This window comes from Lepisosteus platostomus, chromosome 9 (assembly GCF_059453375.1).
Source record: "Lepisosteus platostomus isolate fLepPlt1 chromosome 9, fLepPlt1.hap1, whole genome shotgun sequence".
Classification (NCBI taxonomy): Eukaryota; Metazoa; Chordata; class Actinopteri; order Semionotiformes; family Lepisosteidae; genus Lepisosteus; species Lepisosteus platostomus.
In genome coordinates, this window is record NC_142619.1 from 43,632,383 (window position 1) to 43,656,771 (window position 24,389).

General features: G+C 35.7%; 1 protein-coding gene across 4 annotated transcripts; it reads left to right on the forward strand.

Moving 5' to 3' along the window:
* Positions 1 to 48: 48 nt before the first annotated feature.
* hyal4 (hyaluronidase 4) lies at positions 49 to 22,050 on the forward strand. Of its 4 annotated transcripts, none has more exons than XM_088645146.1 (4): positions 49 to 2,295; positions 15,325 to 16,318; positions 18,051 to 18,140; positions 20,385 to 22,050. In XM_088645146.1, exons 2-4 carry the CDS (start codon positions 15,362 to 15,364, stop codon positions 20,784 to 20,786), a joined length of 1,449 nt encoding a protein of 482 aa, XP_088501272.1. In that variant the 5' UTR covers positions 49 to 2,295; positions 15,325 to 15,361; the 3' UTR covers positions 20,787 to 22,050. The 4 variants fall into 4 exon arrangements, with proteins under 4 accessions (XP_088501272.1, XP_088501271.1, XP_088501274.1 ...); XM_088645145.1 differs by lacking the exon at positions 49 to 2,295 and adding an exon at positions 12,213 to 12,606; XM_088645148.1 differs by lacking the exon at positions 49 to 2,295 and adding an exon at positions 13,479 to 14,973.
* Positions 22,051 to 24,389: the final 2,339 nt, after the last annotated feature.

The window sequence follows — 24,389 nt, forward strand, 5'->3', positions numbered from 1 at the left end:
TGTTGGCCAAACCATTTGAAGACACATTAATATATTCTTATACTATTTTTAAATTGCGATGAACATTCAGTTAATAATCTGCAGATTTTACAATTAAAGTTTATGATTTTAATGTTGATCTAAAACTGAATATTATGCGGTAAGAAAATTATCTCATCCTAGAACCTATGCAAAAATCATTCATAACTGACAGACATTTTTGTTTGGTGTATGGACTTTCAGTTTAAATACCAATATTTGTCAGTATTCAACATCTATAACATATAACTAACATTCCTGTTTCCCGTATAAGCAAAGAGCCTTCAGACCACAATGAAACAGGGAATGAGTGTCTGCAAAAAGGTGGGTGTAAAAATCATGCGAGTGCCACTGATTTGCATTTCAGATAAACATGGTGTGTGTATAAGTGAGAGAGATTGACAAACAATTGTAGAACCAGCCCTTATCTGTATGTACATACAGTTTAGAAATAAGTTTAACTCAACTCATTACTTTTTCAGTTGTTTGGTTATACCCTAAGCAATAGAGTGACAAAATACAGCATATATAGAATAGTGTGATTGAAAAAGGAATGGCAAGCTAGCTGTGAAGAATGCAAGAGAGATACATAAAAGGAAGTCCTGGGTACGAGACTTATATATTGTAGTTGAATAGAAGTGTGCAAGATTCATAATATTAATTCCTTACACTTATTGGCACTCCACTCAAAGTACTTTACCCATAATGGGGACTCCCCTCCACCACCACCAATGTGCAGCATCCACCTGGATGATGCGATGACAGCCATAGTGCGCCAGAACGCTCTCCACACATCAGCTACCAGTGTGGGGGAGAACAGAGGGATGAAGCCAGTTCAAAGATGAAGTTTATTAGGAGGCCATGATTGGTAAAGGCCAATGGCAAATTTGGTCAACATGCCAGGGTAACATCCCTATTCATTTCGAGAAATAGCCTGGAATTTTTAATGACCACAGAGAGTCAGGACTTCAGTTTTACATCTCGTTCAAAGGATGGCGCCTGCCTTTTAAAGTATAGTGCCCTTGTTACTATACTGGGACATTAGGACCCACACAGACCGTTGGGTGAGTGCCCCCTTCTGGCCCCTCTTTTACCTCTTCCAGCAGCAATCTTAGTTTTTCCCAGGAGGTCTCCTATCCAGGTACTGACCAGGTCAGGTTCACACCTGCATATCTTCAGTGGGTGACCATTTGTACAGGGTGATATGGCTGCTGGCAGAAATCTTAGAATCTAACCTTCCCCTCAAAATACTGTTATAAACTCCATGAAGACTTCAGTGAATACTAGGAGATGATTTCCTGTATATTATAAGTGACAATATTGTTTTATATTTTAGGTGAACATCTATTTTATGTAACATAATGACTTTGGAGGCCTGTGGAGTAACACTGACTAGATGAATCAGTGAACATTTGAGTTAGTATGAGACATTTTTGTAAGAAGCAAAACAGTTGTGAAGAAATTTAGCTGAAATGTGAAAATATTATTTGATAGAAAATACAGTTCTATCTATGGAGTTTTACTTATTTTTCTTTTTTTATTATTTTTCCATCACTATAGTAAAAAGTTTAAAGTACATCAAGTGCATTCACTAAATAAAAAATCAGAAGCTTTCATCTTGATTTCTTTTAAATTGGTGACTTAAATATATATTTATTCTATTCTTTTATATAAACAATTATGTTTTTTTATCATTTAGTTGGCTTTACTATAAGTTTATTATCCTCCCAAATATAAAAAAGAAAGACATTAAAATCAATCTTTAGCTATTGTGAAATTGAACTTGTTTCCAATTGTGAAATCAGAAAACGTACACATTGGGGTTGTTACATACAAAATGCCTTGCAGGTGGAATTGTCAGTGTGCTTTTTTCTCTCAGATGCACACAATTTCAAACTGTTCAATGTAAAATAAATAAACTCAACAAGCAGGGCAAGCTGGTTATTTGTGGCCAAATGACTATGACCTTTAAAGAAGGATAAGCCATCTGCTCAGTGTTAAACCAGATCATTGTTTCTCACAGAGGTAGAGAAAATATCTGATTCTAAAGGAAATACAAAGGAAATGTATTCAACCAGGGGAACAAAAAAGAAAAACTTCAGTAGAAGAAGACTTCTTTAACCCATCCTTAAAAACTTTTTTTTCTCTGCAAGCTACCAATTTGAGTTAGTTCACTGAGTCACCACATAATAGCAGGTTTAACTGAGCAGGCACAGGAAAACTCACTCCTTACTTCTTATTTAACAGGTACTGCACTTGGAGGTTGCAAAGATGAAGGTAAAATATAGATTTTTCTCTTGATTTACGTTATTGGTATGTTATATAATTACATTATTACTATGTCATATAAGTGTATTGTGTGATTTACCTTGTTAGTGTGCAGATACCAGTTTCATTTTAATTAAAATTATACTGTACTGTATGTATGTATATTCTTGTAATATTTGCATTGCTCGTTTAGTTTAGGTACACATCAGCCTTTTTGACATTTCCAACAATGTACTGTAGGGAGGCATTTCAGAATACAAAAAAAATCTGTTCCCTGTTACCTTTTTTTCTGTTATTTTTGATTGCTTTCAGCTTAAGAACCATACTTCATGTTAAGAATGAATAAATACCTTGTATGGAAAGTTATGATGACATTGTAAAAACAACAACATTTGGGTTGTTTGCATCATATGTTCTCTAATGTGAGAAAGTACATTTGAATGTATTTCAATGGATAATTGCAATTAATTTAAAAAATAACTTTTTAAAACTTAACAATCCCGCTCTCTTATATAGTAGTGATAAAATATTCATGTTTTTAATAATTTTTTAATGATGTCATTACTCAGTGGAGCTGGATTGAGTTTTATGCATAGTAGATTGGGCAAGTTAATTACCTGCCACCTTCTAGTCACCCACAGGACCTATATATAGTACCTATAACATCAAAGACTCAGTGAATCTGAACCTCAAAAATTATTGAAACCAACCCCGATTGTGGAGCATCCCTTAACCCACTTCTCCAGGACTAACACAAGTTCTATGTTTGGAAAGGATTGCAAAACCAAGAACCAGAACTGCTGATTTCATTGACACAGTCTATAATGATGGCACTTCAGAGGATTAACATCACTCATGTACCATAAATGGTCAGCTGTTTCCTCACAGGTCCTGGACAGGTAAGGCTTCTGTGTGGAGTTTGCATGCTCTCCTTGTGAATGTTTGGGTTTTTGCCAGGTGCTTTGGTTTCCTCTAATATTCCAAAAGCATGAAAGCTCAGTTAATTGGAGGTTGGAGATCACTGTTCTAGAGGGTGCGACTGTGTGTACTGAAAACAAGGCCCTTTATTATAAAGAACAAGTAGAGGTTTAAGTCTATGCTGAAAAGCTCAATGAAATAGGAAAAAACACAACCTTCTGGCTGTAGAACCTTCTTCAGGCATTTTACTTTTCAGCAAGGAATTAACTTCTACTAGTTTCTGCAGATTGAACACTGATGCAGACCCCCCTTTTAAAATTATATGCTCTAACACTGGTATGCCATGAACTGCGGTATTGTGGTGTCTTAGCAGTCTTCCTGATTGTGCTTTAGAGAAACAATTGACTGTTTGTCATTGCTGAGTTTCCTAAGGCTGCGTTTAGATGTTTCAAAAGAAAATAAACTTATGCCTTTTGAGAGGCATTAAATGTTGAGATGCATTTAAAAGTTTCAAAGTCTTAAATACATAATTAAATATTTGATTGTGATGTTTGTTTTTGTAAGTGGCTTCATTGTTTTCCAAAATGGTTTGTTTTCTTTTTAAGTGGCATTTTGCTCTTCATTCTTGTATTTTTTTTTTTGCTTTTTGTGTATGGTTGTGCTAAATTCATTCAGTCTGAATTGAATGCATTGTGGAAAACACTACTCCAATAAGCCACTCATTAAACATAATTGTGTTTTATTTTGATAATCCTGATACATACTTTGCTTCAAGAGAAAGCTTGAGAAGAGGTAGCTAAGATGCATGAGATTGTAATATTACTGTGATTTTAGAAAACATTTATGGTGTGGTAAATAAAATCGATTAAATTATAACATTAATAACTTGCTGTATGGGATGTATGCACTGGCGTAAGCAAAGCAGACGTGTAATCATTAAGTTGTAGGGGTATATTCTGGTCTATTATGTCTTAGTGTAAAAGGGCCAGAGGCACAAAACCAGTTATGGAAAGTGACATCACCTGCCTTGAAACACAGACAGTGTGCAATCCTCCCACAACAGAAGATGCAGTCTTTTGATTTATTGGAGCCTAGGGAGTGTTGCCTATGAGCAATCATTATCAAATCCCAGCAGGGGTAGAGCAGAGATACGCCTGTCACGTGCCCTTAAAGGTGTTCCTATATACAGTATATTGGACTGGAAATAGGCAGACGTTACACTGAAAATGAAAGTCAATTACATATATAATACCATTGCCTCTTGTAAGGGCCTTAACTCTTATCCCAAGCACCTTTATAAATGAACAGTCTAAATTAAAAAGTGGAAGTGTGAGAAATCCTACATTATCAGTATGTTAAATGCTTATGTTGAATAAACAGTCATTTCATTAGAAAGAAAGACAATGGCAGGGGTTATCATCAGAGTAACCATTGATATCTATTTTTATAATGTTTTGAAAGTCACATGGTTGTATTAAGTATTAAGATATACAGTATTTTAGTTACATATTGAATGAGTAAACAATCTACAGGCCAGAAAATGTATGGAGTGATACAATTATTTCTTTTTAACATACAGTTCGTTCTTACCTAACTAGATTGTTGTATAAACATCCTGGGTGCCTTTGAAAACCTACCGCTTTGTAAGGAATTCAGTCCAAAGTAAACATACATTGAGGGAAATTATGTCCTTATCATTAAACTCAAATGTGCCACATATTTTAAAGAAAAATGATTATAAAAAAGATATGTTGTGAACATTGGACATATCCCAAGTATTCATTTTCATAAGGAGGTTTTGTTTCCCAAAACAGATTGAGTTAAGTACACAAGAAAAGCCTGTTTTCATATTCTGCAAATGTGCATGGAAACAACTAAATTACAATGTGTACAGCGAATGAAAGGGTTTAGTTTGCTGCACTTGAAAAGACATTTAAATAGGGTATATGGTATTTTTACCCAGTTAGATGCTATTTCTAGTTACAAAATCAGGTAAAACTCCTTACAAATTACAGTAATTCTATTTAATTACATATATCACAGATATCGATGCAGGTGTCATTATTTAGGGGTTAGTGATCACAATATCAAATATTAAAAACCTTTTTTCATTACCTGCTTTGCATGAGGTTGCTGTTTGGGGGCTTATGTCCCATTTTAACTTCATTATAGTGCCTGGACAACGTCAGTTCACTGGTTTTTGACACCTGTAGATGGCACAGGTGGTCCTAGCAGCTCCCACAAATGTTCAAGGAAGCTCAATTTTAAGTCAGGCATCTATGCTACATACTATAGATATCTCATCTAGCAAGAAAGACTTTGTTGCTTGAGCGGCATGAAGATGTTCTTTGTACTACTGGAGTATTGTCAAATCAAATCTGAACCACAGTAAGTGCAGCAGGTGAGATCCCAGGACTCAGGTTGCATGAGTTCTGTAGCAGCATTACGCTTGGACGTCCCCATTGATTAATCTGCATCTCTTCACCCTGTCCTGCTGGCATTCATCCATGCAAAACCTTGACTCTGCAGGACGTGGCTCCACTGCTTGTGTGTCCAGCCTGAAGTAACTTAATCCAGACTCTGTCACAGCAATGGCACAATGATGTTATTTTCATGAAAATAGGTCATATTTGTTCCTTTTCTGTATTTTTGTTTTATTTTCACCAAGCCTTGACATTCAACAGGTTAAATCATCTCATGACCTGTGCCAAATTAACTCCCTTGTTAATAAGGTGATTTAATCAATATAGAAAATCAATATGCTCTATTTTTGTAAAAATACACATGCTTAGAGTCATAAGTTTGTATTGATGCTCAGTATATTTTACTATTTATATGCTGTAATGGCTTCTTTCTATTTTGTTAACTTCCACTAGATGTAATGTGTTTAATCCCATTTAAAAGACTCCCGAACAGGCCTCACAAAGCAAATTTTCAAGAATGTGTGGCAAGAAACTGCAGTACAGTGTTCACTACTGAGTATTTCAAAATAGCCTGTTGATGTACCAGTGAAATGCTAACAGTTTTTTATTCCTTGCTTCAAATACAGCTTTGAAGAAAATGTTTTACAGCAATTTAAAACAATATTTGAAATAAGAAGTCAAGTAAAAGCAACAAAACCCCTGAGAACAAAGAACTCCTGACAAAGGAACATACTTTTTTGGGAAACACTAAGCAGCAGCTCTAATTCCAATTGTTATTAAGAACTCTCCAGATTTAAAGAATTCCTTGTGATGTTTAAGTATTTATCTTTCAAAGTTTGTTTGCTAAATGTGTACTGTATATACAGTACAACTACACCATATACAGTACTACATGGGATTTGGTGCTTTTGTGGATATCATTGTACAAATGAAAACATTTCTTTCTCCTACCTCCTCCCTTCCCCCAGTTCTAAGATGAGCCCTGTAGTTATTTCATTGTAGTCACCGAGTCGATGTGGGCTGCCCTAGGGACCTTATACATTTTAAACAACAACAAGCTTTTGTAAATGTGCAAGAACAAAATTGAGGCTTTTCTGTAATACATTAGGTCCTTGTTTTGACAAGAAGTCAACTGTGTTTGTGAAACTTTGAGATTCATAATTAAGCCAAAATTATTGGAATAAGTGATAATTTAGTTTGCTTCTGGGTTGACTACTATAAGGAAGTAGAGATGTTCCCAAGAATATTTTTCACATTAGCTGTGAAAATTAGAATTCACTAATTTCATTTTTTCTTTCTTGAATCAACATCAGATTCTGTAGTACTGTACAGTATCTGTATTCAAAGCATGTCAGTAGATCTTGATTGTTTTCAATATTAGCATATTGAACACAGTAATATAACACCCGTATTTTACAGGTAGCAGTGAGTCTACCTAACACTCCTGAGCATTTCAATACATTATATAAAACTGAGAAGACATTTACTAAATCATGACATGGAGTAAGATGAGTGCCAAATGACTCAGTATGACAAGCATTTAGAAATCATACATTACTCTTGGCTGGGAGGATGATGTTTGAGGTTAGATTGGTTGCTTGCTTGTCCAGAGTGATCCCAAATGTTCCAAGACTGATACATTTCTGTGCAAATCTTCTTGGAACAAAACTTGACTTACCCCACAAATAGCCCCTTACTTGGTAGAGAAAAAAACAACTTATTTTAGATTAATATTATTTTCCTTGGGACACCACTGGGTCCTGGGTTCAGTTTGTGGGGTACTATCTCTGCAGTTTGTAGGTTTTCCCTGTGTTAATGTGGGGTTCCTTTAGGTACTCTGGTTTCCTTCCATTGTCCAAAGACATACTGGGAGGTTAACTGGCTTCTGGAAAAATTGGCTTTGGTGTCAGTGTGCTTGTGTTACTGTCTGTGTTTGCCCTGCTGTTGTCCTGTCCAGGATGTCTTTTCCCATACGCCTATTGCTTGCTGGGATAGGCTTCAGCTGTATTGGATAAAGTGGTTAAAATGTATGAATGGATTATTTTCCTCTGGGTTCTAGTTGCTTGAATAGCTGATCCTCTTTTAATAGCTGTAAGATGAAAAAATACAACATGTAATAAAAATGGATTGCATTTGCTTAGCACTTTTCAACCCAAGTGCTTTACATATACTGTATAGTACAGGACACCTACCTTATCTTATATTGAAGTGCAGCACCCATCCTGAATGGTTGCACCAGCAAGTCCTACACACAGATCAGGTGAAGAAGTGAGATCTGGCACAAATTTAATGCAGGAGGACATTAAAAACATAAAATGATTTATGCAAGCCCAAAGTGAATTGTTTTAAATTCATCCAGGACACCAGGGTTAACATCCTTGCTCTTACTAATAGTACTGCGGATGTTAGTAAGGTTAGTGTTAGTAGCCAGAAGTTATGTTATGTCTCATTCCAAGGATAGCACCCCCTACAGCACTGGGATCTGTATTAAGGTAACCTAATACAACACCTAATACAATAGGGTAACTGCTTTGTCTAATTTATATCAGTGGAATAGATGTTGGTATAGTAACAGTTGGTAAAAAACCTAAAATGTAAATATAAATTAGAAGCACTGAGCTTGGAGAAGTAACCTGCAAAAGACTTAAGTGTTAACAAATTATTTTTATTTTTTAGATGGGACATTAAATAGGTAAGCAGAAATGTATGATATACAATATAGCTAGATTTCTAGAGTTTAAATTTAGGAATGTTCAATTTAAATAGTGAAATGCAGTAATGTGATCTCGTTTAGAATATTGTGTGCCATTTTGGCAACCATTTTGCCAAGCAATATTGCTTTCTCAGTGGAGATAAGTGTGACTTTTCCAGGAATGTTGTATGCTGAAACAGAATCTTGCTCTTTTTGGATGGAGATGGCTATGAGGGGACTTGGTTCAAATGTTTATAATCCACATTGGCACTGACAAAGTAAATTCAATGGTTTTCTTCAAAATCAACACAAACCATAAGACACAAGTGCAAATTATGGAAGAACATTTAGAAACACAAAGGGTTGAGGGAGTTTGGAACCAGTTATCCTGTCGTGCTGGTGATGGTGATACACTGGCTTCTTTCAGGAGATGGCTGTACCCTTGGATGAATTAACTACTACTACTACCTAAAAGCTAGACAGCCTCCTCTGGTTTGTAAACTTTCTTATGTGTTCATAATCTTAAACAATGGGATTAAGATCCCACCAGATGAACTGGATCGCAAGATGCAATTGGTCTTATTGGGGGTTACCTCCTGACAGTAGAAATTGTTAGCCTGAAATGGAGAATCTAATTTGCACAAAATGAGTTAGTTTCGGTGTGCCCTCCTTAGTTCCTTAGCATTCTAACACATGCAATTTAATATTTATTTAGAAATATATGTAAATGTTGCTGCTGACAGAAGATATGCAAGTTCATAACAGGAGTTACTGAATGTTTATCCTCATTTGGGAATTAGTGACATAGAATGGAATTTAGTCCAGTACAGAGTCAAATGAAATAAGAAGATACAAGAATATTGTAATAATTTGAGACAGTAGTGACGGTGTTACCCAACACTGAGTGGCCAGTTTTGAATGCTCTGTGCAGGTACATTTGGAGGAGATTGGGAGATCATCTAAATTAGCTGTTGCTGGATTGGAATATAAATTGATGCAAGTTGCCAGAATTCTGGCCCAAGGCAATTTCAATTGACTAAAGTGTGTCAGTCTATAGCATTAATAACCTTATACTCTGTGTCACAGATGGTAAAATCAAACTAAATCTGTTGATGTCTATAACTCTCAATGCCAGCAGTGGAAGCATATATTTCCTGTGTCTAAGGAGTCAAATGAATTATAGAACAAAAGATGTAGGAGTAACATTTGATGATCTCAAGCCTAAAGGAAGACACAAGTGACTCATATCCCTTAGGAAAAATAAAATTACAACAGTCTAAAATTGGACTGTATAAAGGTGATAAATTTGTATTTTCGAATGAAGTATTGAACTCACTAACCTTACTTGACAGTGTCAGAGCAAATTATTTCTCAGTTAAGAGTGAAACAGTGTTTAAATGGTAGGCATTTAACATTTACAATCCAGGAGCAGACAGAAGGTAAGGGCATTGAAATTAAAGTGATTACAGTATTTAGTTTTGATATGTAATGACCACAAAATATTTTTACTTTTATATGTGCAGTTATCATATAAATATTTTTTTTCTAAATTATTACATTTAAAGTCACTGAAGAACTGTATTGTTTTCAGTACGTTTTAATATTGTTCTTTACAGTAGATCAACACAAGCTATTCATGAAATGTGTGTATCAGGGATGAGAAACTTCAGTCTTTGTGGTCCTCTCATCTTAGTCACTTGTTTATAACTAATTGTTTCTTATTTTTCTTTGAACACGAAGTCAACTCAACTGTTTTCTAAGACTTTAACAGCTGGCAACTGAATTGTGTGTGTAAAACTTACAGGACTCTTGTTCTCAAGGTCAGCACAGAAGTTAGCCTATTTTTACAATGAAGAGTAACAGATTGTGGTTTAAAGGCATTTTAAAGGTATTTTCTTTCATTTTGAAATTGATACATTTAACATTTATTTTAAATGTAGCGTTTGCAAAGTTTAAAATTGAATAGAATACATTTATGTTACCTTAATGTTGAGTAAGATAAGATAGAATAAATATATGCAATACAAATCAATGCACCTAAACTAGATTACACTGACATTTGCTGAGTATATGCTAGACATCTTAAAGGTCAACCAGAGTTGTTTTCCTTGTAATTGTGTTGCTTATTATACTTTCTATATATGGAATTAATGTAATGCCCCACACTGCAGTAGATTCTGATTTTTCTTTTATACTTATATTTTGTCAGGACTTGAGAACTATAATTTTGTTTGTTGTGCAGTAAAATAATAGTACATGTTATGCTGCTTTCTCAGTTTAGAGAAACAGTTGGTATAATATTACTCACTATTCAACAAGCAAGGCATAAAAATCTTTTATGATAATAATCTGCTTGGTGTTTCTAAAGATACGTCACTTACCAACAATTGTACCTTCTGTATTCTGAGATATGTATCACATTAAAAGCTCAAGTTAATGTAGCATAAGGGTACTGTTTTAAACTACAGTATGTACTGTATCAATCCCCGGCTCTGAATATCTCAGTGGATGTAACAAAGTCATTTAAAAGGAGCCCACCAGTCTGTCCAAGGCAACTCTGGTTCTGCTGTTTCTCAATTTAAAACCACTGAAGCAAACAATCTTTGTAATAAAAAACACATGTTAAAACAGTCATTTTTGATCATTGTTTAAGGCAATATTGTGGAGTAGTGGTCAGTGCTGCTGTCTCAATATACTGTATAGGAGGGTTTCTGCTTGTCAGAACCAATAGTAATGTATTTAAAGAGGGCAGCATTGTTTTTGAAAAAGAATTGTGTCTCAGCTCATACTGTTCATATTGTAACGCATACGGCCGACAGGCACTGTGTAAGAGCCGGCGTACCAGAGCAGGTGATGTCACCGCCCTTCCCTGTGATAGTAGGACTACAGCTACTGGGCTGTAGAGAGATATCTCTTTAGCTCACGGGGCTAGGTCGCTGCAGAGAGATGCGGGAGTCCCGGGTTCGAGCCTCCAGTCGGGATGGGGCCGACCTAATGCGGCAAGGGCGCCTGCCTGAGCCCCCGTTGCGTTACAATATGTTACAACATGGAAGGGTATCACAATAGTATTGTGTTAGGTTTTTTATTATAATGGTTGTTTAATGTGACCTCAGCAGCCCAGTAGAGATTAAATACTGTATGATCTCCTACATTTGAGACAATGAGGAAAACTTTTGAGGATAAAACATCCTTTAGCTTAAAGTGTCTTTTCAGTTAATAAAATCAAACCGTAATATGGGATAATGGCATAGATTAACTGATTGAGCAACATTATGGAACATAGAAGAAATAATTTGACCTTTTAATTTAAAATTGATGGTCCAAGCAATCTGTTTTAAGATGGTATAGCTGGTGCCTCTGGTATCATCGATTTTGGTATGTTTGGTTAAAGAAAAACTTTGATAAAGAATCAGTGACATACTGGAACTGGCATCTACGGTTTGGTTTAATCTCTCATTGTCTGTTTGACTTAAATATATAATATAAATTTAAAAGCCCTTTTTAACCTTGGAATGGCTTGTATGTATATATTTTCAAAATACACTTTTTGGCGAGGGTTACAAAACACCATATTTGTGTTAGGCTTTGTGGTTAAACACCAAACTTTAATTTTGAAAGTTAACTTATATAAAACTTAACATGAGGTCATACTTTGAATAACCAAATAATTTAAAGTATTTAAAAATGAAAAATTAATTAAATAAAGAAAACAATCAAGAGGGTGTTATCATATAATGTATTGATGCTGCCCCAAAATGGCAAGATAAATTAATTTACTGTGGAAATTTGTAAGATTCTTATTTCTCAAATCTAGCTTGTTGTTACTGTAGTTGATGCTGCAGTGCATAAATATTATATTAAAAGCAGAGGCATGGTGTATGATAACATACTACATGGAATCAACATGCCTCATGAATATTGAGGCGCAATGCACACATGCTTCTGGTAAACTCTTGTAATACTAATTAATCTGGATGACACTAAAAATGTAATAATAGGCTTTGTCATTACCAAAGGATAACACACATGCTGACATGCAGTCAATGGGATAATACTATACATCCGACAGAATATCTGTCTCTCTGCATCATTTTAATTATGCTCTGTAGTGGTTTTTCATAGGCTTTTATTTTTTTTTAAATCCCTCCTCTCAGGAAACTTTCCATTCTGTATAAAACATTTTGGGAGGCTTGTGTTTCACTTTTTGCAGACTGAAGCAAAACATGGTCTTCTAATAACCAAGCAACTGTTCTCTTTTGAAACTTTGGAGCTGCATGGAACCAATGGGTAAAAAAAAATCATTATTGTTAATCTATCTGGCATATTATGCTTGATTACTATATGATTATAATATTTTTTTCTGATTAGTTATTAGACTATCACGATTTGTTATAAATGCTAGGTTAGTACCTTAAGTTTTTAAGCATTTTTTAAATCTTTGTAATTTTCAGCTATTTAATTTTTTAACTCTTTTGTTTTTTTTTCTAAATTGCATATCTACTGTATTTAATGCTGGTAATGTGTATTTTAATTAATCAATTTGGAAATTTTTCATCAAACACTCATTATATTAAATGCATGAAACATTAATTTGAAAAATCTGAGATTTCTGAGGTAGTATAAAAATATACAATACTGCATTAGTGTATACTGCAAGAATGGTCAGCATACTGTACATACTGTACCTCACTCCAACACAACCACAAAGAAATACATACTGTACATTTAACTAGTATATGATTGAAAAATAATAAAACTTCGATTAATATGAATATAAGGAAGCTGGACACACACATTATACTTCACTTAGCTAAAATCTGACTTTAATCAATCTAAAAAAGAATAAGACATGATAGTACTATTTAGCTTAGGAACTTTTTTTGCTAACCTGTTTACTGAATCCATGACTTAAAACATGCTATGAAATAGAGTTATTAGTCTCTAACAGCAGATTAAATCCTGATTTGTAGTAGTGCTACTATTGCTCAGGACTCTATTAAGGAATTGCTGCTCACATAGTCTTGCAGGTACTGTACTATCATCTACATTAAAATCTTTCTTTGTTTCTTTCTTTTCTAGCAATTTGTAATTTCGATCCAACAATGTAAAAAAGTATTTAAACAGTTGTGATATTGTATGATATGGTTATGATATAGTTTGTTTAACTTTATAAGCAGTCTGACTCACCTAGTTTCAATTTGTAGCATAGTTTTAAAGGTTAGGATATCTGAATGAACGCATTAATCACCCAAGGATGATACTGTAGCAAAAGACTGTATTGCTACTACTTTCCATCACTTCTAATACTGCTGCTGCTTGTACCATAAATTGTTATCATTACCATTGCATTTTTTCAACTTATATACAGTAGCACCTAGATCCTTATTAATCCACATGATTATAGTACATGATTACAGAACATTAGTATAATCATTATAATGGGATCTGTTTTAAATATTTTCCCCCATTTGAGAAAAGAGGGAAACTGGTCTAGTGTACAGTATGTGCTATTCCCTGTGGGAGTCTGTTGGATGAAATGGATGAAGCATACCTAAAATCTAACAGAAAATGTAACAAGATAGCATCCCATGGGTGTCCAGTTTTATTTAACCTATCACAGGAGCCTGGTTCCCAATGGGTAGGGCTAATAAATGCAGAGAATAGCTAGGAAGAATGTTATCATAAGGTGATGATGTGTAGAAAGAGCATTTAGAATGAGTTATGTTTTAAGAGTTACTCTGGAATTTCACAGTATAAAATATATGCAAAAACAATTAAAATTATAGGTTAGTAATTTAGAAAGAAAGAAAAAACAAAGTTTCAGCTGTGGAGCCTTTTTCAGGTGTGAGAGTACTAAAGAGGGGGCACATACTGTACTTCTTGCTCTCTGACCTCGATTAATTTTCAATATTTTCACCCTTAATCCTCTGTCACATACATTAAATGACTTACTCTCATCATCCTACACTCAAAGAAAAGAACAAAACTATACAGATCTTTGAGGGAAACAAGTATTTTTTGTATCTTCATCTATTTTGTTTGAATGTATTAAAGGATTTACTGTATGATGTGAATGGATGAAAAGAAAATCTTTTGTAACACCCCCACCTTGTGGTAGACTTAGTTTTTGCTCTGAAATCAGTTATTCTCCTCCCAGGCCACATGTGTATTTAAAAACAGAAGCAATAAACCCCCTTCAAAAGTGTTCATTATGTACATATTTCCCTTTCGATAAACCTCTACTTTATAACTGTTTGCTTTTACCATTATTCTGTGCTGTTTTCCACATGTAGCAACAATTACTGATGGGATGTATCCATAAGTGTAGCTAGATTTTACCTCAGTTAACTATGAAGGGCTCATGTCTGACTAACAAGAAACGTTTTACCTCTAATGAAAGGGATACCAGAATTACATTAAATTAACAGGCAAAAGCGAGAATATCTGTGAGCTATTGTTATGTGGTATCACTGCACACGCTCCAAATAAACAGGTTGTCGTGTGTTCTAATTTTGGTAAGATATTTGTGTCCTTTGGAAGGCATGGCTATCATTTGAACTATGTGGGCAGAATGAATTCTGAGCTCTGGTTTAGAGTTTGGTCAGATCTCTGGGTGTGAACTGCTGCACAGTCTGTAACCTCTTCACCCTTCGGGTATAGGCTGCTTTTTTTCTGAGGTTTTAATGGTTTTACCATACAAATTCGGACTGATCCATAGACTGATGCGGCACATAGTTAAAAAAGAAATGAAATGAATGTCAACAAGTTAGTTTGAGAAAGAAGACAGACACAGATCTAGAAAGATGCTGTAAATCATAAATTATTGTTTTTACAAAGTACTTGATATATCAAAGTAGAATTATGGAGAATTCCAGAGGTAATCAGAAAAACAAATCAAACAGTGTCTATCTACAATACCAAAATAATAACCAGACATATTTTTTATATCAAAGTAATTCATTATTAATACAGGGTAATTAATGCTGTTTTTGTTTGTTTTTTTAGGCTGAATGAAACCGGTCTGCAGTGAGATATAAACAGCATGATGACAAACGTGACATCCCATGCCACTTTCCAGCATACTGCACCTTTTTCTTATATTTTGACCTGCTTGTGGGCATTGATTCTTATTAGCTCTTCATTTGCACTGAAACCTGCCAAGCTTCCCTTGATTGGAAGAAAGCCCTTTATTGCTGCCTGGAATGCACCTTTTGACCTTTGTACAACAAAGTATAACATAAGTGTCAATCTAGAAATGTTCCACATCAGTGGAAGCCCAAGAGCTTCAAGAAGGGGTCAGAATGTGACTATATTTTATGCAAACAGACTGGGACATTACCCCTTCTACACAGAAGAGGGACTGCCAGTGAATGGTGGCCTCCCACAGAACTGCAGTTTGGAAACGCACTTGCAGAAAGCTGATAAAGACATCAAGTTTTATATTCCCTCTGAAAATTTCAGTGGACTGGCAATAATTGACTGGGAATACTGGAGGCCACAGTGGTTGCGAAACTGGCAGAAGAAGGACATATACAGGAGGAAATCCAGGGATCTTATTTCTAAGGGGTATATAAATGTTACCTCTCAGCAAATCGAATATTTAGCCCAAGCAAGGTTTGAGAGAAGTGCCATGGCTTTCATGAAGAGAACAATTCAACTAGGCATTCAAACTAGGCCCCATGGACTCTGGGGCTACTACCTCTACCCAGACTGCCACAATTACAATCTTCTTGATAATAACTACACTGGGTCCTGTCCTGTCCTCGAGAGCTTGAGGAACGACGAGCTCTTCTGGCTATGGAACAGCAGCACAGCTCTATTTCCTTCCATAGCTATTAAGAAATCCCATGCAGACAGTGTCAGCAACTTGTATTTCGCACAGTTTCGAGTCCTGGAATCTCTAAGAATTGCTTCAATGACATCTATGGACTATGACTTGCCTACATTCGTTTATACTCGACTTGGGTACCGGGATGAAGCATTGTCATTTCTTTCTACGGTAATTTCTAAGCAAAAAAACAACAGTAGAAGTATAACAAATAATAACAAACTTGATTAGTCTAATATGCTCATAACTACAGTATATGATAGAAAAGTAGATTTAGAAAGTGTATTGCTGGAAATTGACTAGTGAGTCAAAGCTGTTACAAAGAAACAATGAATGCCACTCTTTCGTCGAGGGTTCATTCAGACAATACAGATTTGATAGTAAACAGCATTGTACTCACACTTCTTGAGTGGAATTTGTAAACTATATAAAAGTCATTAAAGAGTGCATCTGGGAAAACACAGAAGCTGACATGTAAGTAATAATACAAGACAGTAATGATACAGTTATACTACAGTATTTGCCTTTGGATAGCCTAAGACTTTTAGACTGAAAGCAGGAAAATGCAGTGTATACTTCACTGTAAAATAGATTCTAGGATTAAAGTGGAAACTAGAAAACTGAATTCTATTGTAAAAAGAAATTAAATTTGATTACCTGGCAGCAATCATTTTCAGTTTGGCTGAAAGATACAATCACTGCACAAAGAATATTTAGTGTAATATATAAAGTAATTTATTTTGATTTCTGCTGACTTTTTCAGAAGAAACTGTGTCCCTTCAATAAGGCCTTTAACTACTGAACTGACATTTTTGTTGCAAGAAATAATTTTCTTTCTTTCTGTCATAGTTTGTGTTTAGATACAGCATTCTAGCAGAAAGAATAACAGACTACTTAAGTCTGTCAGTACGAATGTTTGCAGGTTTGCCTGGCTTAACAAGTGAGCTCATCTACTAATTTAGTGTTTCCAATTGCAGGGTGTCTGATGATGTAATCCATTGCCCTCTAAAATAAGTAAACATAAAATCCATTTTTATCTAAAATACATAAACAAAGCGTCAGAGGTAAATATATGATAGACAAATGTGTAAGTTTGTCAGACAAGTTTGCACACATACAGTACTGTATACAGTATATGCAGCTATTTGCTTTCTTTCCTTTTGCTGAAGTGTTGCAATGTGAGTTGACTTTCTTAGGTGGGTAGTCCTGTGACAGGACATATGGCCTTTGCAGAGTTTTATACATTCTTTTATATTTAGAAACAATTCTTGGGTATTTTAACTTCTAGTTTATTTTATTGGCAATGTATTTAGCACAAATCCTCTCTTTTAAAGGTGCTACATAAAATAAAAATAGTTATTATTATTAAAAGTGAAAGCAGTCTGTACGTTTTTAATATGTACCCGCCATCTTGTGGTGAGATGTGTACACTACAATTCAATGTAACCCATTTGAATTGTTTATGCAAGGCAAAAAACATAATACTATTTATCACATAAATAATAATTAAAAAATCATAATTTTGATTATGCGATACACATATGAGTACATAAGACTAAATAGTGAAAAGAGTATAATATAAAAAATATGGATAGGAACATAAGGCAAAACTTCTTAACCCTTAATTTCCCACTAAATATTCGTAAATGCATTTTCCTATTTTGTGATATTATTCTTTGTGATTTGAATTCCCATTTACAATTATGACCTGGAGAATATCCATTTAGACAGCAAGATTCTCAAGAATATCGCAACAACATTGCATGTGGGATTTGAACATACATACAGTAAGTACTCTGGTCCAGAGTCCAGATCCCTAGCCACTTCTCCCTAGTGTGTCACCAATAATATTTACTTTATTAATTATAAATCATCTGTTATTCAAGTGTTTGTTTCTTTTTAGAAAGACCTTATCCACACCATTGGAGAGAGTGCTGCCTTGGGAGCTGCTGGATTTGTTATCTGGGGAGATGTAAATCTAACATCCTCAAGGGTAAGTCCAAGGTCTTTATTTTTTTTTGCAAGATACTGTACATTTAACAGCATATATATCAAGATCAGGGGTAACATGGTAGTACAGTGGTTAGCATTGCTTCCTCACAGTGCTTTTGCATGGAATTTATATTTTCTCCAAGTGTGTGTAGGGTTTTCCCCAGGTCCTTCAACAGTCCAAACACATACTGGCTAGTTAATTGAGACATCTGGGAAAACTGACCCTGGTGTGAGTGTATGTGTGCGTCCCATCCAGGGTGTACCCTCCCTTGTGCCCAGTGATTGCTGGGATAGGCTCCAGCTCCCTTGCAACCCAGAATTGGACAAAGCAGTAAAAAAAGGGATGGATGGATATCATGATTAGACAAAAAGTGGGATTTATCTGAAATACAAGCTTTGTTAAGTTTGTTTCTTAAAAAAAGAATCCTCTTCATATACAAATGCTTATATTTTTGCTTAACAGCACAAATAGATAGATAGATACTTTATTGATCCCGTGAGGGAAATTGCAGTGCAACAGCAGCTTAACACAGACAACACAGCCACAGTGTAACAAATTATATAATAATAGTACAATACATACAATACAATACAAGAGTTACTCACAGTCTGGACACACAAGGAACAGACTAGAACAGAACAGTACACAAACAGACTAGAACAGAAAAATCTATCACACATATGAATATAAATATAGATGTAAATATAGATATAGATATAAATATAGATGTAAATGTATTGCACAGATCCCTGGCATATATTGCACAAAAAACAGTTGTAAACGTTAAAAGAAAAAGAAAGAGAACAGATGTAGCAGTAGATGTGTAGATGCGTTCAGTCCAGAAACAGGTCACTGTCAATGTTGCCTCTGCCCAGACGCAAGGTGGATGCGTTGTACAGTCTTATGGCAGAAAGCAAGAATGACCTCCTGTAGCGCTCTCTGTGGCACCGTGGATGAATCAGTCTATTGCTGAACGTGCTCTTCATTTCTGCAAGCCTGTCATAGAGGGGATGGGAGATGTTGTCCATGATGGCCTCTAGTTTGGACACCATTCTCCTCTCAGCCACTACCTCCAAGGGGTCTAGGTCAGACCCAATGACAGAGCTTGCTCTCCTGATGAGCTTGTTAAGCCTTTTAGAATCCACTGCTCTAATCCCAGAGCCCCAGCACACCACTGCGTAGAAAATGGCACTCGCTAACACCGACTGATAGAACATATGTAGCATCTTACTACACACATTGAAGGACCTGAGCCTCCTCAAGAAGTAAAGTTGGCTCTGTCCCTTCTTATAGATGGCCTCGATGTTCTTAGACCATTCCAGTCTATCGTCGATGTGCACTCCCAGGTACTTGTACGAGTCCACCATCTCCACGCCACTCCCATGGATGTAGACAGGAGTAGGTTTGACCTTTTTCCTCCTGAAATCTACCACCAGTTCCTTTGTCTTTGTTACATTCAGTTCCAAGTCATTCACCCAACACCACTCCACGAAGCTGCTGACCAGTCCTCTGTACTCCTCCTCCTGCTCACCCTTGATACATCCCACAATTGCAGAGTCATCTGAGAACTTCTGCAGGTGGCATGACTTTGAGTTGTACTTAAAGTCCGAAGTATAGAGGGTGAAGAGGAATGGAGAAAGAACTGTCCCTTGAGGTGCCCCTGTGTTACTCACTACCGGTTCAGACACACAGTTCTGAAGTCTCACAGACTGTGGTCTGCCTGTCAGGTAGTCAGTGATCCACGAGGTCATGGAGGCATCGACTTGCTCTCAAGCTTGATTCTCTCAAGCAAATGGACAAACCTGAAAGCTCGATCACCAGGCCTTCAGCGTCCTGGTGTTTGGTGTCGGTTATATTTGTTTACATTTTGAACTTTGTTTTTTAAAGACTAATGAACTCTGATTTCATCAAACCAATATTTGCTCAATGCATTCAAATGCCTTTTAAAATAGTTTTTCACTAACTATACAAAGTAAAAATAATTATTTTCAAGGGTATTTGTGCTATTTAGATAGAGTTATCATTGACACTATATAAATGTATTCCAATTGAAATATACCCCAATTAAAGGAACAATAAAGTTATTCTTTAATATTGATGTTCGACACAAATTATGTTCTATTGCAGCACTGCGTGACGTTTAGACAAAAGTCAGCATTGTATAGTTTGTTCACCTTTATTTTTTGTTATTATTATTGTTGGTGTTGGTATTTCTACGTGAATTTCTATTTTTCATCATTCCAGCATAACTGTTCCAAAGTGAAGTCATTTCTGAGCCACAGACTGGGACAGTATATAACTAATGTGACCAGGGCGGCGGAGGTTTGCAGTGAGTTCCTCTGCCAGAACAACGGCAGGTGTGTGAGGAAGGACTGGCAGGCCCCCTACTACCTGCACCTCAGCCCAGAGAGCTACAGGATTGAACATTCAGAGGAGGAGGGCTTCGTCGTCAGCGGGTGGCACTCTGAGCAAGAGCTCTCCGAGCTGCGAGAGAGATTTGCCTGCCACTGTTATGAGGGTTATGATGGGGACAAATGTGATGCTCTCAAGCAAATGGACAAACCTGACAGCTCGATCACCAGGCCTTCAGCGTCCTGGTGTTTGGTGTCGGTTATATTTGTTTACATTTTGAACTTTGTTTTTTAAAGACTAATGAACTCTGATTTCATCAAACCAATATTTGCTCAATGCATTCAAATCAGTATTGAAGAAATATTGTTGGCGTATTCATCACAGTGATGCTAATGTTTCAATATTTTTGTGTTATTACAGAGTTTATTTTTATACGTTATTATTATGACACAACCTGTTAACAGTTAGCTGTTCACATTTAGCAGTTAGCTAGTCATTAGCACACATACTGTACTGTATGTCTCTGTTTAAATGCTATTAATTTTTCCATTATTTGTAAACTCCAATCCATAAAACTGGAAAGACACAGAACCTTAGGATTTAATTTGACAAAATGGTTGTGTAAGACTTAACACAGAAGACTTTTTGGGGTCATTTAAAGTGGGGGCCCCCTGAATTGCATTATATGCCTACCTGGATTACTTAGTGAAAACTTTGGGGGTGAGGGAAACTTGGGTTGTAGGCAGAGAGGTACAACATGTCTTTTTTATACTCCTCTTTCCTTTAACAAATATGTTTTTTATATGTCACATTAAAATCCTGTGAGTTTCACATTGTATTGTTTAATTTCCATGACCTTGACTACCATATTTTTGTTTTTGGTGTTCTGATTGTTTTTTCTTTCTCTAATGCCATGACAATGACAATCAATGTTTTAGAAGTATACCTGACAAGTGGATAATAATGACATTTCACAAGTAAATTGGGATGTGTCTCCCTACTATTCTGCTTGTGGCAAGGATTCCTCTGCTGTTTGCACACCTTATATCTAATGAGATGTGGTTAAACCATGACATTTAGTAAACTAGGTGGTTTAAGGCAGGTAATGGATTAGTACAGCCTCCACCTCAGCTTCATCTAATGCATAATGGTGTTCATAAACAATGAAACACAAAGAGTGCCTTTCTTCAATCAGTTAATGAATGAAGCCAATAAAAATCAGGAAGTTGGGAAGAAGCTGGTTAGAAGAATTAGAACCATTGGTTAATACAGCATGATCCCTAACATACTGTACTAGCAAGGCTATTAGAGAAAGTCAAAGTCCAAATGTAAACCCCATAGAAATATGGTTTCAGGACACAAAATGAGCAGTTCATGCTGGAAAACACTTAAATGTTACTTGGTTGAAGCATTTCGTCATGAAGAATGGACTAAAATCTCCACACAGCAGCTATATTGCAGCTAACGGTGGTGTAACCAGTTACTGAACCTAAGGGGACGTTAACTTTTTCACAAAGGGACATTGGATGTTGAAATGTTTATTAAAAAAATAAAACAACCATCAAAAGACTCCCTTTATATATTAGTAGACCCTCACAGGAATCTCTGACAAAATGTAATGGTGAAAATATGCAAAATTGTAGAATATCTGAAAGGGGACAAATACTTTTTCACAGAACTATAGTTGGGCCAAATGACCTCCTCTCATTTGTAGATAATTCCACTTTCTTTTGAAAAATCGTATATTCTCCTCTGTTGTTTTCAGTATATACTATTGTACATTATATCTGAGTTTAATGACAAAAGCAGGTATAAAAAAATCATTGTATGTTTGCATACACCTACTTAACTAAAAAAATATGTTCAAATATTTAACATTTTCAATGAAACAGGTGTGGTTGTAAAATTTCAAACAAAAGACTGCTGGAGTCTTTTGAAATAAAACGCCTTTGTACTCTTTGTTCTAAGTTTGTCACATGATACCTGATTATGGTTTACAGATAGACAGTATGTTATAAAGGTCTGCAGTTCTTTAACCTGTAGTTCTCTTTCACTGTAGCTACTGTCTAATGCTGAATCACATGACTTTGCAAGTCAAAGTCACAGTGTGTCTATCCATTTTATGAAACTCACTGCAAGGGTAGAAGAATTAGAAGTCAAATGCCAGAAAAAGTAAAATAATATTTTTTATCTCACAATTTGAAGTAAAGCAGTTTAAAACACTAAGAAATGGCTGCCAAGTGGCTGCTTTGAAAAATATGAATTGTACTTCATGAATCAAGTACACATGGATGTCCAGTACTCATGGAATTCTTTTCATCCAAAAGGCTCCTAAAGTGCCTCACATACAGCAAAGGAGAGAACCCAATTCATCCACCACTGGTGAATTGCTTTAACAACTGATTTAAGAAGGGAATTTAATCTGGATACATGGTGATTTAGTTAGGACAATTTAAAGGCCACTACTGCCTTTAATGGTCAAATAGTCAAAACCTTGACACAGTCAAAATACATTAAATAATAAGAAAATAACCTGCACTATATAGCAGCTCTAAAACCTACATCAATCACATCAGTTGTGAAACGTAATATTTACATTGAAAGAAAATAATATTCCAACACAAATACAGTTTGAGTACTGTTTATTTGCAATATTCCATTCAAATATTTATTTAGAAAGGCTTATTTGAAAAATCTACCTAAAAAGTGATGCAGATTTTATCACAAAGTAAAAATAAATCATATCAGTTTAAATAGTTTACCAAATATTTCACCAAGAGTGAAAGAGTAAGAATTGACATATACTGTATAAACAAATTGTCACATTATTTGAAATATGTCCTATGGCAGATAAATTGATAGAATATCAGAACAACAGATCTGAAACGTCACAACTGAAAGAAGATCATTAGACTCATAAACCTTATTTTGTCATATTTCTAATTTTTCTCTTTGCACACTGTTTTGCCATTATAAATGTACCAGGAATAAAAGCCTTAGTATTACCCCTGCTTTAACCATTTCTTCCTGATTTAGACAATTTAAAGCAGCCAATCACACCTTACATCTTTATCCCTGGGAGGCAGAAGAAAGACTCCAGCTACAACCCACTTGAATGTCGAGAGAACATGGAAACTGCATACAGACACACACCCCAATCAGGAAATGAGTCCATTGCCCTAAAGTTGTGAAGCAGTAGTATGAACCATTATAGCACCCTGCCACTTTGAAGGAACACCTTAGGCTGAAAAATGCAAATTAGGCCTGAAGTTGTGCCAGTTTAGAAATTACAACAACTTTCATTAAAATATTGCAGACATTAACATTTACAAAAAATGATAAAAATACTGCTATGAATTTCTCCAGTTTCATCCCAACTTCCAAAGACATACTTGCTTGATTAATTGGTGTCTCTAAATTGTCCCTATGTGCAGACTGTGATGCCATGTGGGGCAGCCCACAACAGGGGCACAGGGTGTAGGTGGGTTCAGAGCACAGACACACAAGATGCACAAGACTTTAAAAGAAAATATAAGTATTGAAATAAGCCTGGCCCTGAGGTAAACAAGTGCAAGGAACAGCCCCCAGAAGGGAAAAAATAACACTTACCTTAAGTGCTGCTCTTCTTATCTGAATTAGGGAAAATTCCTCAGCAGCAATGCTGCTCTATTGTCAGTGCTGAGATAATAGCTCATGAGCAAGGGTGCAGCTCTTCTTAGGAAAAACACCCTTCTCCACAAACCTTCCGAGAAGGGACAGATCTGATCTGTGCTGGGTAAAAGTGGGGTAATCTGGACAGTGTTCCATCAGGGAATGGGTTCCTTGTCAACCTTGTCTCCATGGTGGCTGTGATTGTTGCGCCTGTGAAATCACCCATGATCTACATGCTGCTATCTT